Consider the following 15,132-nt stretch of genomic DNA (forward strand, 5'->3'; position numbering starts at 1 on the left):
TCTCCTTGGTCAACCTCTGTTTCCCGCTCTGCCTCTCCCTGTACCAGATAACTTCCCACAGATGGCTCATCAGAAGCGCTTCATCGAGCGGAAATACAGACAGGAGCTGAAGGAGATGAGACGAGAGCGGGAGCGGCAGGAGAAGGAGACTGACGAGGTGGAGGAATGTAGGAAGTGACAGCACCTTTTTTTGGGATGGGATGGAGCCAATCAGGACCCGTGTCTGCACTGCAATAAGGAGCCCTGTCTGCAAATGTGGGAACCGTCCAGGCAAGAGTTGGCAAAATGGAGGTGCCACAAGTTGATCATGGAGGTGTGTAGTTTAGTAGGGATGAGTGAGACTGACTGTTCCCCCAGTTCTACATGAACCTCATGGGACACAGGTGAGGATTCGTTGGGGTGATAAGACTCTAAACTCAACGATTTATGGTGAAATAATTTTTTGTCCACTATTTTCAAAGTTAAAGTGGGATAGAAGGCAACCAGAATTAGAAATGAAGAAAGATGTTTCATGCTGTTGAGTCTTGTAGCGCTGTCAGAGGTGGCCTTACACTGTCTTCTGTTCATGTTTGTCGGCTAAACTTTAAATATTGAGCTGATGACTAACTTTTAACTCCAAAACCGACAGCAGGAGCTCTCATTGTTGTGCAACACATGCCAAAAAAAAGAAAGAGAAGATGTTTTTAAAATGGAATATTAAATGTTAAATAAACATCAAGGCTAATATTGTAAATAAAGTTCCTCATTCTGTTCTGATCTGTCAAAAATCTGATTTCTTTGTAAACCTCTCTATGCTCCTCTTAGATGCCTAATCCAGAAGAAGGTTGAGTCAGTTATATTCAATCACTACAATGTCACCATGTCTCATATCTGCCACTCATCCTTTAATAATCAAAATGTGACACCACCCCCCCCCCCCCCCCCAGCCACTCTCTCTTTTTTTTTACCTTTCTCCAAATCTGATTGGCTGTCAAACAGATCTTAATTATAGATTGTCTAATTAACAATTTCCTCAGCTCAGTAGCCTCTGGATCCAGCTATTTAACAACGGCCATAATTTTAATAACTATCTGACATGTAGAGTTGAGTCTTTTATACTGTGAGTTATTGTAGATAACATATACATACCTGTGATGATGGTAAATTACTTGCCTGCCAGCCTGTGGCTGCTATCACATCCTTTAGATAAGTAAAATTTCCCTCCATAACTAGAGAAACAAGGGAGAGGAAGTGCATTAGAGCTACCACACAATTACATAAACCTGTCAAATTATTACCCATCCAATGTTATTACCTCACAAAGAAAAGAGAGAGGCTGATTTTAAAGATATTTAATTGTGTCATATAAATATTCAGTACAAAATATCACATTTTACAAAGCAGATTGATGAATGGCCAATGATGTAGGGCCCCTTACACTACCACAACCTCTCAAATTGTTTCTACATTGACAAAACTCAACTGCTCAATCACATTGTCACCAACATAATATACCGGAGTAGAGGTGAGCCCCGGGGCCGACCGTGTCTACATATCAACAACCACAGATCTATTGTATCTGGAGAAAGAAAACATCAGCGTCACCATCTAGTTACCTCAACTTTAAAGAAAAAAAAACAAACCAAACAAATCCAGAGATGTGGAGGTGCGGTACGTTACGATGTGCAGCATTATTCCCTTATCTTAGCTGAGCATGGCGCCAATGCTCGGAGGCAATTACACTCTCCACAGGAAAACACGAGCACGTCTTCGTAATGGCAATACGCTGACATCTTGTATGAAGATGGAAAATAGTGAAGACTGAAGTAAAAATGCTTTTGATGAGTGCTGCTGTCATGTTGATTTCCATTTGAGGCCTCATGTCGTACCTTGAGGCAGAAAAGCAGTTTTCTCAGAGTGAAGGGTTTTTAAACCCATTAAATGCTTATCATAGCAGCGTTGCCACAGTCTGAAATGGCCACTTACACAATTGGAGCCTCAGCAACAAGCTCATAAACAAAACAACAGGCCATGTGTATACAATAACCGAGCATAAAGAATTTTCCAACCACTGTGTCATCAACTGGATTGTTTAATGTACTGCACCGTCGGCGATGTCGAGCCTGATTCATAGGACAGAGAGAAAAAAAGTAGCACTTTGGCAATTATGCCATTGTGTTTTGTTATTACTGTTTCAAATGTCTGATAAATGTCAGCCTCTTCACAGGTTGGCCTTTTGCTGAAGTGAGGGCAGAGCTTGTTTTAGCTGGCCTGTTTTTTCTTGTGGATATCATTCTGCCCTCCTGGTTCCACCAACTGTCTTCATTTCAGAGCTGTTTATTCATAGTTAGGTGGTCAGTAATTAACAGTAATTTGACAATATTGCTATTTAAGGATCATTTTCTTTTTTTTTTCTTTTTTATTTTTATTTTCTTTACTAAATCACAGTTAAAACTAAACCGTGTTGTGTGTTCTTGCAGGAGGATAATGTTTTGACCTTCTCTCTAAGCCGAGGACACACCTCTGGGTTTAAGAACCTTATTCCACACAACTCAAAGGTCAGGTGCCCCTTGATAAGCATCTTTATGGAAAAGGCTGCTCGTCCCACAGGAAATCAGTTGAGTAAAGCCTGAACTCTTGGACTGGCTTCATGTTCAGCACTACATACAGTACATGTAATGAAGGGCAAGTACCAGAGTACAGTCACAGGAGGATTTGTGAAGGAAAATACTGGTGTTCTTTGCTTTTTGGCACATTTCTATTTCTATTTCTTACATTATACATTCAACTGTGCAGGACATGAAATCTTGATCAAACAAGTGTAGATTTTATCCTTGAAGCAAGAGAAACACTTATTTTAGATTTATTTTTAATGTTTCAAGTTGTGGTACATTTAGATGAATTTATTTTCTGACCTCAAAACCAAAAGAAATCTAGTCTGTAGGCCATTTGTCATTGTTGATAATTTAAGGCAACTCTTCTGATTCATATCATGGACTTTGATCCTTTGTCACATGAAGTATGAAAGTTTACAGAAGGACAGAGTCCAAGTACACATAGAATTTCTCTATGAATCCCAATCAGCAATATCGTTGTTCTTGCTCTGTGCATTAATGCAAACGCTCAATTCCTGGTTTTCTTAATCACCTGAAGTGATAAGACAAACCATTTAGGGTAAGAAAATAAAACTGCATGATGAATTTTAATGGTAACTATCCATGAGATGTTTCATCTGATCTAGTTTGATGCTGTAGTTTCAGGCTCAGTGGCGTCCTCTCAGCGCAGAGTGAAACAGGTTTCTTGAATAAAAATGAGCAAAAAAGTCCAACAAGACCAGTATTTTCCTCTTAACTGAGCCTGACACATAGTAGATTGGTGTAGCATAAAAAATAACACTATTCTGTATACTTCATTTTTCAAGCAGAGAGTTGGCTGCACAGAGAAAATGGTTCTGACGACATTCAGCTCAGTAAGGAAATATTTGGTATTTCGGCTCACCACACAGCAAATGCAGAAAGCTGCGTGGAGATGAAAATCAGATACTGCAAAAATGACAGACTGGTGTGTTTACGGGTGTTTTGTTGTGGCCCTAAATCCCACAGTCCTTTACCACAGCTTCAGGTAGGCTTTAAAGAACATTAGCCACTTGTCAGCAGCCATGTGCCACAACTAACACAGATTTTGATGCTGTATACATCATGTCCCAGCGAGCCTGTATCCAGAAGTGACAAAACCAAAATTCTCTGGCACTTGCGGCTCAAGTGCAGCTGTAGATAAGTGGCTAATGCCAGACAGCCGTCAGTGAGCGGGGGGGTTCATCTGGACAATAGAAATCCTTAGAAAAACAAAACAACTGTACAGCGTATTGTATCATATTACCATACGTACACAAGCTAAGATAGAACTCACAATATGCAGCATGTTTTTGTCCCAGAAACACTGAAAAATACATAGGCATATCTGTTGGTTTACAAAACTGCGTGTTGAGCTCGTCCATCACAGGCAGCTTTGGAAAAACAAACAAAAAAATATTGGTTTAGATATATTTGGGCCTCATGTACACCCCATATACACACACAAAAAAAAAAGTCTCGACACAAAGTCTCTTTTCACTGTGCCCTCGCAAAAACGTAACTAACACTGACTGGACATACAAAGCCTACGTCTGGTCACCCGAGGGACAAGTGAATGGTGAACGGTGATCGATGGCGTTGAAAGAGCACTTGGACAAACTGTGCTCATTTCTTGGTCCTTGCGCCATTTTCCTCGCCACACGCACCAGAAGTTTCAAACATGTGTTTCACTTCACATTTCTCTCTCGTCTGTGTGCCAGGCTCTCGTTAGGAATCCCTGTCGCTGTCGTCGCCCCCGTACATGTCCGCCAGTTTCTTAAAACGGGGTCCCCACTCGCTCAGGTAGTTGTAGTCCTGGTCGCCCTCGGTGGTCACCGACTCGAGTGAGCTGAGGGATTCCGCTACGGAGCCATTTCCCTCGTAGGCGTAGGTGGCCAGGGAGTCGTAAGGCGGCGCAGTCGGGTCGCTGTCGTTGTCCTGGAGCCTCTGGTTGATGAAGTCTCTCACGTCCCCGTTATTGTCCCGGGTCGGGGGCAGCACAGGCCGTCGGACCGGAGGGTAGAAGGTCTCGGGGACGATGTCCCTCCGCTGCTTGCTCTCCTCGATGGCCTCTGGGTTGCGCAGTGTGCCGATATCAAAGGCCTGAGTGTCCTCCTCTCCACCCCCTTCATCGTTGTAGCTGACAACGTTGTCTCGGACATCCTCTTTGGAGATGATCAGAGGCTCCTTCTTCCTCTGTCTCCTCAGGGCAGCAAACAGCACCACGATCACTGCAGTGAGAACAAAATAAAGAGAACAAATATCAGAGTTTGGTGACATTCTTTCTTGTTTCTTTGCTCTTGCTCCTTGTTCTGACGGCCAGCGAGTGTCCAGGGGGAATAGCTGATGTTGCATGAGTTTTCACTGATGTTCAGGGACTTTGTAGAACAGGCTCAGCTACCATGAGGATGCATTATGTATTTTTCCCTCCTCAGGGCCACTGCTGTTTAAGAACACAAAAGAATGCAGTTTAACAACACACACCTAGTGTGCTAGAAACGCAACTTATGTACCATTATGACATTTGAGTGACACCTGTGAAGCTGACCTATCCTCTTTGGGTTACATCTGTATGTCCTTGTTTATCTAGTTTCAAAAGCCTGTCACTGCAGGTCATTGAACACTGTGCTGTGAAAACGCTGTGGCCTTAAAGCTGGTTTTGTGACATATTTGAGACCTTTTTTTTCTGTCTCCAGAAATTGAACTTTTGAACTTTTCATATGGTAGACAAACAATTCCCTGAACCACTCTGAGAGGACAGATTCTTAACGTTGTAATGATTTGAGTGAAAAAGCTCTTTGTGTAGAATACTTCAACTAAAGCATCTGTAAGGACATCTGGCTAATAATAAGAAGCTATATCACTGCTTAAAAGGCCCCTGCCCTTCCATCTAAAAGCACAGTGAAGACTGAAGTGCTGTAGATCTTTGCTGTTCAAATTAACCTTGTCAGAATTTTCCACCCACAGGAAAGAGATTAATGAGAGAAATACAGCACTGTCTGTCTAAAACTTGTGAAGCTCTGAAGGTGTAAGAAACACTAATGTAATTTTCAGCAGTAAAAAGAAAAGCTCAAATTGAAAAACACACGTTTGCAGTTGCAATTTGGGTGGTTTTCTTGCAGCCAGTACTCACTGAGAAGAATGATGACACAAAGCAGGATGGCCACCAGGGCTCCGGTGCTGAGTCCTGCCCTCGCTGTGAGCGCCTCGGCGTTGCACAGCTTCATGTTGCCCTCGCGGTCGCAGGTGCACACTCTGATGGTCAGCGTGTTGGTGCTGCTCTGCATCGGGACGTCTCCGTCAGAGATGACCACGGGCACGTGGTAGATGCTCTTCTGCAGACTGTTGTAGCTGTTCCTCCGTGTTAGGATCCAGGCTGTGTTGTCTGAAAACAGCAGGATATCTGGTTACTGTGCAGCAATCAATAACCTGAATAAATATTTCAATAAACTCCACTAGAAATTTCATTTGGTCTGTGAACGTGCTTTTAGTGCTGTGGGATGAGGAACTACAGAATATCAATAAATCACAACACGTTCTGTATGACAGCAGATGTGGTTAAATGTAACAGCAGGTATACGGTAAGTGCCTTATGGGAACATTACACAGAAGATGGAAGTTAATCTGATGAGCACAAACGTGAGCTGAGAGTTTATTACCTTTGTTATCACGGACAGAGAAGTTGGCCTTCCCAGCAGCCTCCTGTGCTAGACTGAAGAAGAAGCGTTGTCCTCCGACCGGATCGTCTGGATCTGTGGCGCTCACAGTTTGTATCCTCTGAGGTAAGAAACATAAACCTTTAGCAGCCATACTGAAGGAACACAACATTTCTATAGTTGACAAATTTGATATAAACTACAGTAAAGTGGCTCTTGGTGTAAACCAACTAATAATCAAACATACATCACTACAATCTCATTTACATCAGCTGCTTTGCTGAGTAACCCCGGGTCAAAGGGATAGTTTGGTTTTTGGTGAAGACAAATATGCTAACGAGTAATAAACCTCACTCCTGATTGCTCAGATACACTGAAACTGTGACAAGACACAAAAGGACATCCAGTAGCAAACAGATGTACACCTACAACACCTGTCAGTGGTTCTTTTGTTGCCTGGATAGACACAAGATTTTACACAGTGACATGGCTTCTAATGTCAGTGGAGCAGTGATGTATTTCCACCTGATACATCTCTACACATCTGCTCTGCTTATTAGAAGTAGATTTTGTACTTTGTGATTGTCTGTAAATGTATTGAATACAGTTTCTTTTAAGATCATTATTAAAAAAAAATACAGTCAAATCAAAATAATGATGTATTATTATAGAATAAACTAAGCAGCTGTGAATAGTTTTAGAATCAGCCCCATCAAGCTGACACACTATTTACACACACATTATATACTATATTATTTTAAAGTGATAAATAATGAATACTTTTACATTTAGAACATCAAGCATAATTTGATGCTAAAGATTTAGTCATATTTTTAATGCTGTAGCAAAAGTATTGGTGCTGCTTTTCCTGAGGTAATCTACCGCCACTGCAGCCAAGGTCCAGCATCTACAAGATAACATTGTGAATTGTCACTTTTTTTTTTCTCCTTTAAATACTCCAGAGTACAAGCCAACAAATAAGTCGAGCCCTGGGTCATCACACTTCCTGTGAACACCGATAAACTCTAGACAGCCACATTTGGCTCAGATCTGAGTGTGAGCGCAAAATATGTGGTGGAATTTACCAGCTGAAGACTTGGTGTCAGAGTTTACATCTGATGTGTCACAGTGTTTTGGGGTTTTCAGCTCAGGAGAAATGGCAGAAGTGCAACTGAAAGCCAACTGTAAGATGGTGATGTTGTGTTTGAGTGTTAGAGTAAATTGTCTATACTGCAGCAACTCTTTTTGAACCTCTTGACATCTCTTGACTGTGAATGTGCTCTTGACTTCTTTAATCTTATGGGCGTATTTAGAGGTTGAAACTGTATTTCTCCACCTGAAAAAAATAATTTAATGCATTCCCAGATGTCCTACCCATTTAGTACCTCTAGCTTTAAACAAATGATGTACAAATTCTCTCTGAGGACTGCTAATTACATGCCGAACAAAAAGATGAAACCATGACTACTGCTTTGTGTTATCATACCAACCTGATTAGCCTTAGCGTTCTCACATACAAACGTCTCGTAATTGGTGGCAAATGTTGGAGCGTTGTCGTTGATGTCCAGCACTCTGATGTAAACAGGCACGCGGCTGATCTGTCGCGGGTTGTCTAGGAAACACAAAGGTAGACACAGTGAATTTACACAAATAATTATTTCTCTACCCAAAATAATTGTACTGTAGTACATGTGTAGCCTGTGTGTGTGTGTTTTGTATGTGGTATGAAAAGGAAAATGTTAAATTACTATATATACAGCAAATAACTTACAAAAAAAAGGATCAAATTAAGGTCTTAATTAGTCTGTACACAATTTAATTTCCTGTGCTTAACATATCAGATTTCATTCGGGGGATTCATTAAAACAAATCAAGACGAACCAAAGTTCTCAGATAAAAGCTATTACTCAAAGAAAGCAGCATGAATAAATAATGGGCATGTAAAAATGCTGCCATAATGTCTCACATTGTACATTTGTTGTGTAATACCAGAGCACAACAACAACAAAGTATACTATATACTACTATATATACTATATATATACTATATTTACAATAATATTTTTATGAATTTCTCATGACAGTTTTATAACTTATAATGTGACATTTTATAACTTACTATATTATGGCTTTTTATGACTTACTATACTGTTTTTTTTAACTTACTCTATGACATTTCTTGCTTAGTACTTTAACATACTATAATATTAAATTACTATGACTTTCATGACAGGCTATTCTATGATATTTTTATGATTTACTATACTATGACATATACTATGACAGACTACCTGCAAATGTTTCATCTTAGAAGCCAAAAAAAAAGTGAGGGACTGTGCAGTGGTTTTACACATTAGTCGTTTAAAAAAAGAAATTGTCAGGAATTTGTTGAAAAAACAGGTAAAACAACTGCAGTAACATCAACAGGAGCAGCTTTAAACAATAAAAAGGTTTGCTACTATATAATCAAATATACTTTTAAAACAGGGACAATTTGGAACAATAGAGTTTCCAATATAAACTTGTTTTGAACTGGCCTAGTTAAAAATAAATAACAGCCCCTGCCACTTTTTTAGAGTGTGAATGTACTCGGGGAACAAACATTAGCTACTAGCCAAAACTGGGTGAACTGGAAGTGTCTGCTTCTAGTACTCTACAAGCCCCCCTTTTTTCACTTCACCACACAACATTCAGAGGTTAGTATCTATTCCAAAAATCCAATTTGGCTGGCAGAGTAAGAGGAGGTGGGCGAGCAGAAATGCCTGCTTCCCGTCCTGCTGCACTTACTGAACTCTGTGGCGATGACGGAGATGTTGTGCCAGGCGTTCTCTTCTCTGTCCAGCTCCCTGAGGATGAACACTGACCCGTTGCCTGCATGGATGTTGAACACTCTGTCCATGTCTGTGCGCCGATCAATGGAGTACCTGCACAAAACATACACACAGGGATCCGCTTCTAAACTCATGCACTGAGGCTGTGTGGAAGTGTGTTGTGTTCCCCGGGGCGAGGGGTGCAGGGTACAGTCACATTTACAGAGTTTCTCAGGTGTGAACCAGAGAGGAAATAGTCACATTTACTGGCGAGCCTCCGTTAAATTGACATTCTGGGTGGTTAGAGGGGTTTCAGCAGGCAGGAGGTACTCAAAACAAGCATGATGGGCTTGTCTGCACTCTGCACTTATTTCCTTCCTTTGTTATTCATACCACTCAAGAGTGCATTAAGAAATGGGTGAATTTTAGTATCAATCCAGGATCGTATCCAGGCAGCAGTTTGCCCTCAGAAGGCCAGCTTTGTCAAACAGAACAAAATTGGTTTTCACCTGCACAGACGAGCCGAACTACAGGAGTTAATGAACAGCCTCTAAACATTTTCAGAGTGTAATGTAAAGGGTCAGTTTGCACAAATCACAATAAAATATTTTCTCAATTACCCTTTGTGTTATTAAAAACATAGAGATAGTTTCAACTTTATGTGTTACAGTTACAACTAAGGTGTTCCTCAAAACATTTTACCTTTAACAGAAACCATGTCCTTTAAATGCTGGATAATTTACAGTGCTACAGCCTACATGTTTCATAGGGACCAATTCTTTTATATAGAGTAGATCCAGTGAAACCTGTTCATAGTGACGATCCAGGCTTATCAGGACATCGTTGCATTGAAAGATCTGATCAGCGATCAGATGTAAAGTGTAGTGTCCTGCCCACCACAGAAACCCAAACCAGGGCTGGCCTCAGGCGCTGCTGTCACTCTTACACATTTTCTCATCTGCTTTGGCTCAACCCTATCAATCACAATTTTCAAAATGCTGTGAAATTCTCTAAATTAACAGCCCATTGTCTCCCACTGTATTTCACACAGAATATAAATGTATAAGTTCCAGAGCTGGGCCAGCGATGTGCCGAGTTAAATCAACATGTCTGATCAAAATGGAATGATTTCTGTTAAAGTGTATCCGCCCTGTGTAAATAGTCACATGCAATATATAGCAGCCAACTGTGACAACCTTTCAAATATAAACGTTAACGTTTATGCCACAAGAATGAATAACAAAGAGCACATGAACCCAAAACTGTCTGCAAGACTCAAAACAACTACTGCAGAGCTAAGTGAAACAGTACGTGATTTGGGTGAATTGACCCTTTAACATACGGTCTTCAGTCCTTCCTGGGGTAATGACAGATTCATGTAAGTGTTTGCAGTCACACACAAACACACACAGACACGCACGAGCCAACAGGTTATCCAGTGGAGTTGTTTTTCTCTGCGTCGCGGACCTCTGTGATCCATCAGTGTGATTAATGGAGTAGCAGGCATCAGGAGGGTCTGCGTAAGAGGAAGGAGACCCCCGAGGGGAGACTATGAACCAGGGCTCTCAATGCACCACCGCACCGCTGTCCTCTCTCTGCAGATCCACCCCACCCCCAACACACACACCTCTACTCTCCCCAGCCATCCCCACCCCCCTCAGCCCGTCCCTGCTGCTTCTCCTGCATCAACCATTTTAGTGTCTTTATCTAAACACTCCCTCCTCGTTTCTGCCCCTCTCCTCCTTCTCCTACCACCTACCCCAGACCGACAGTATTTCTAACCTCGTTAAATCTCCGTTGGCCGTGGGCTTTACTAATTGCTTTTCTAATATTCCCAATAATTCAGCTGGCTGGGCCCTAACCCTTTCCCCTGATTAATGACAGTGAGATAACAGCGCGCCTCGTCCTGACCGGGCATCCAAAGTGCTGCTCTCAGCAGGCAGGCAGCTGGCTGGATGGGAGGCCAGGCAGAAGGACACGGAGGGTTACAGAAATGTTAGTGATCAGCGTGTTGGGGCATATTTCCTCTTTCCTCTGTACAGAAGCTACATGGCCGGCTGGCTCACCACAGTATTTTCAGAAGGCACGCTTTGAGAACAAGAGTCAGAGGGTAGCCAATACTTATTACAGGATGTGTAGCTCAGAAGGTAGCTAGTTTGACACATGGTCAACTTGGAGGAAAGTTTTTTAAAGTTCTTCTCCAGCCATTTTTTAATCTCTGTAAAATGCTCTGCTATGATTAATATTTTGTTAAACATGGTTTTCCCACATCAAAAGTGAAAAAACAAAACTCAAAAACTGGGGCTGGAGGCACATCTATTCTTACTTCCTCATTGAGAAACCTGGATCAGGCCTTAAGCCCCGCCCACCACCTGCTGGCTCCAGGTGTCCAGGTGAAAGAGCAGAGAGGATGATGTTAGAGGAGGAAACATCAGAGACTCAGCCTCATGTTGGAGCCTCAGTCAGACCCAGGTTAAAAAGTTGGGTCTTTAAGATGCCTAAGTTACATGTTCAACATCAGTTAAATCATTTTATTTCAGAACTGAAACTCATGATTATTTTCGTTGTCTGCCGATTTTTATCAATAAATTAATTCTTTGACCTTGAAGAGTGAAAACACTGTTTCCTCAATCACAAGGCAAAGTCATCAAATTGCTGTTTTTTGTCCAACTAAAAGATATTTGATTTCCAGTGATAGAGAAAAGCAGCAAACACTCACAACTAAAAAAAAGAAATAAAGACAGGTTTGAAATTATTTTTCAAGCAAAGACGCCAAAGATTGATTTGATATTATCCAAAACATCAGCTCTGATTAATCAACTAATTGTTGCAGCTGGTCCATATTTCAATGTAAAGCAGGTCCTAACTACATGATGAAATGTGGTCTGTTGAAAGGCAGTTACATGAATCTCACCAGCAAATGATCTTCATCAGCAGGTGAAGTTTTTATTTTGTCGTGGAGTTGTTGATGTTCAAATTTCTACACTTTAAGGACTTTCTGTCCATACATAGGCTGCCGTTCACCCAAGGACTGAAAGCTCCAGAATATTTACTAAATGGCTCTTGAGGTGAAACTGTTGTTACCAAGCTTAAGAATGAACCTCAAATTTAGCCCAGTTTAGTTACGCGTGCTTATTGAGCACTTGTGTATTAACATAATCTGTGTGTGTGTTGGTATTTTTAAACTGAAGGACACATGATTCCAGTGAATATTGAGTCTATAACACTTATAACACTTTTTAGTGTTCGTTTGCTAAGTGCGCCCTGTTAGTACGCTGCAGACTGAAACACCATGTACAATATCACAGCATTAACTGCCTTCATTGAAAAAGGACTAATAAAATTGCAATAAAAGAGTTTTTGAGACAGCGTGACCCATAATACCTACAGTGGTAAAACCGTGGGATCAACTTGTGACTTGAAAAGAAATAAAAGGTGTGAATGTGTCAAAAGAGAAGAAAACCTTCATCCAACAATTTCAAATTGCACCACCTTGAAAGTCAAGGGTTAACTTCCATCACTGTGACACTGACTATCTGATGTAAAACAGCTCGTGATGGCGCTGATGTATCAGCTGCCGAAGGCTGTCTGCATCCTCGCTTACAGAGGAGTTTGTGTGCATCCGGGCCTAAATGGTGCACGTGTGCGGTGGCCGGCCATACGAGCTCATAAAGATAACCGTCTCTGTGACTTCCTCATGCCAGGCAGCCCTCAGGCTTCCCGGCGCTCCTCCTCCTCCGCTGCGCGGCTCTAAATGCCACGGGGTAGCTACCTCCTTGATGATGGCCGATAAAAGAGAATGATATCATATTTGACACCTGCAATAAAGTGGTGGAACTTCAACCTTGAGAGCCAGCTCCCTTAGTGCACCATAAAAATGAAAAAGTCTTTGAGACAGAGTCGAAGGCGCAGCCTCACACCTCACTGCCATGACTCCCATTTAACAGAACACTTGCATAATTTTGTCTCCCCATGAACTGAGCTGTGGAAGTGAACTTTTGTCACATTTCAGTATTAAGTATCACTTTGCATGTCTAATAGAATGATGTGTATCTCATAATGCATCATAATGCATATGAACCATTTACTACCTTCCAAGCTTTTAACCATATTTCACATCAGTGATTAGATTTAAATTATTCGCTCACTGGGAGCTTCTATGTTGCATTAATATGAAAAGTATTACGCTCTACAAGTGTCGTTCATAAGAACCATTATTATCATGTTTGTCATAATACTCAAGGTTCACTTACCTTTCCAGTAGCTTTCAGTCATTACCCTCAACATTCTTCCTGATTGTGAGATATGACCAAAAACGACCATATACATTTTTTGAACATTTTATTTAGTACAGCTACTGATTCTTGGATGTATTTTTCATTGACAGTAAGTGTCTTGGTTTTTTTTGGTGAAACTATCACGAATTAATATAATAGAATAACAATAAATTGCTATAAGATTGGCTGTAAAGTCAAATTTATATGACCTTTAGTAACTGGACTGAAACATGCAGAGGTGATGTGGATCAGTACCTGACGAGACTGCTTTTGTCGTCCGGATCATTCGCGCTGACGGAGCCGATGACCGTGTTCCTGGCTGCGTCCTCTTTGACTTCCATCACGTAGCTGGCGCGCACGAACACCGGCGGCTCGTCCACGTCCTCCACGATGATCTTCACGGTGGCCTCGTCCCTGAACGGGCCCATGGAGAAGAAGCGAGGGTTGATGTGGACGTTCTCCACCTGAACGCGCAGACTGTACTGGCGCTTGCTCTCGAAGTCCAGAGGCTGCGAAACAGAGCAAGATGATGTCTGACAAACATGCTGGAACTTTACAGGCTTCTTTGTTTTCTTGAAAGAAAAAGAAAATCCTTCTGTGATGTTTGGTTTCTTTGTTTTAATCATCAGCCTTTGTCCCTTAATATTTACTTTTAAACATTCATTTGTATGCAGCAGCACGTTCAGCTGTTGATTTTTGGGAAAACTAATCTCCATTCATGGCATCCTGCAACATTTAACTTCAGATCAGATTGGGATTTTATTCATTTAACTGACAACCTTTTTTCCAGAGCATCTTCTAATGAGCGCATGTGACGGGGCTCAGCGTCTTGTTCAAGGTGGACACACATGAGCGGCTGCACAGATCAGACCTGTGCTCTTTTGGGCATGAAAAGGCTTCTCTCTAACTGCCGGCCTGAATAATGGGACTGATGTGGCATTTTGGTGGAATGTAACAAGAAAATGGACGGGTTCATTTACAAAAAACAAGACTTCTATTAGCATTTTTAAGACAAGAAATCTGATTGGTTGTTATTGTGACAATATAGTACATAAACTTTTTGTTTGAGGAGCAGTTTGAATGCAAAATAATGCACGTACTATATACACATTTTCATTTCTTTTTCTTTATCCAGACAAACACTTGCCACATTTTCAATCAACTCATTTGATGTTTGTGCTTTTCAACTTGATTTCCTGATCCTTTCCACATTCTGTGAAACAATAAATCAAAGTTGTCTCCATGTTTGCTGGGTGACATCTGTTCATTTAGGCTTTTTGGGTTTTTTTTGTTTTTGTTAAATGAAGAGATCAGTACAGCAGATTAGTCTTACATGCAACAGAGACAATGTTGTTCGGTGTGGAGTTTCATTACCATCGCCAAGGAGACGGTATTTTCGCCTGTGTGTGTCTGTTTGTCAGCAGGATTACGTAAAAAGTGCAAAAACAATTTGCACTGAACTGGGCAGAGGGACGGGGCACCGGCCGGGGACAAACCCATTCAATTTTGGCCAGATCAAGATCATTAACAACGAATTTGAATTTTTTTTCTCTGAAGTCTGGTGTATGTTGTTTGACATTGGCTCTGGCACTCTCAGAACACTTTTCTGGTTTGACTATGAGGGAAAATACAAATCATAATGCAGGAAAAAATATCTACTATTTTCATTTAAGGTTGTATCAAGGTTGTGCACATTTATAAATTTCCATCTATTAATAAGGATGAGTAGAGAAAGATTATAAAAGAACCAAAACACAGAATAAGATACACAAAATACTATCTCAGGTTGTGTTCTGTT

The 15,132-nt window shown here is 41.2% G+C and overlaps 2 protein-coding genes across 4 annotated transcripts in view; one reads left to right on the top strand and one right to left on the bottom strand.

Annotated features, from left to right (window-relative positions):
• drosha (drosha ribonuclease III) overlaps positions 1-767 on the top strand; it is an 85,181-nt gene extending 84,414 nt beyond the window's left edge. For all 3 annotated transcript variants that reach the window (XM_071484627.1, XM_071484628.1, XM_071484626.1), the window contains exon 32: positions 48-767. In XM_071484627.1, the coding sequence (XP_071340728.1) occupies positions 48-178 (131 nt within the window). In that variant the 3' untranslated portion in view covers positions 179-767. The remainder of the gene's footprint in view (positions 1-47) is intronic.
• Positions 768-2,378: 1,611 nt separating this feature from the next.
• Positions 2,379-15,132, bottom strand: part of LOC139625046 (cadherin-10-like) — a 53,125-nt gene continuing 40,371 nt past the window's right edge. The window contains exons 7-12 of the mRNA XM_071484629.1: positions 13,590-13,843; positions 9,035-9,171; positions 7,738-7,859; positions 6,251-6,368; positions 5,725-5,976; positions 2,379-4,822 (exon numbers count right to left, since the gene is read on the bottom strand). Of these exons, the coding sequence (XP_071340730.1) occupies positions 4,320-4,822; positions 5,725-5,976; positions 6,251-6,368; positions 7,738-7,859; positions 9,035-9,171; positions 13,590-13,843 (1,386 nt within the window). The 3' untranslated portion in view covers positions 2,379-4,319. The remainder of the gene's footprint in view (positions 4,823-5,724; positions 5,977-6,250; positions 6,369-7,737; positions 7,860-9,034; positions 9,172-13,589; positions 13,844-15,132) is intronic.

This window comes from Trachinotus anak, unplaced genomic scaffold (assembly GCF_046630095.1).
Source record: "Trachinotus anak isolate AG129_WGS33_773 ecotype Australia unplaced genomic scaffold, CSIRO_AGI_Tana_v1 ptg000009l, whole genome shotgun sequence".
In the NCBI taxonomy this organism is placed as follows: domain Eukaryota; kingdom Metazoa; phylum Chordata; class Actinopteri; order Carangiformes; family Carangidae; genus Trachinotus; species Trachinotus anak.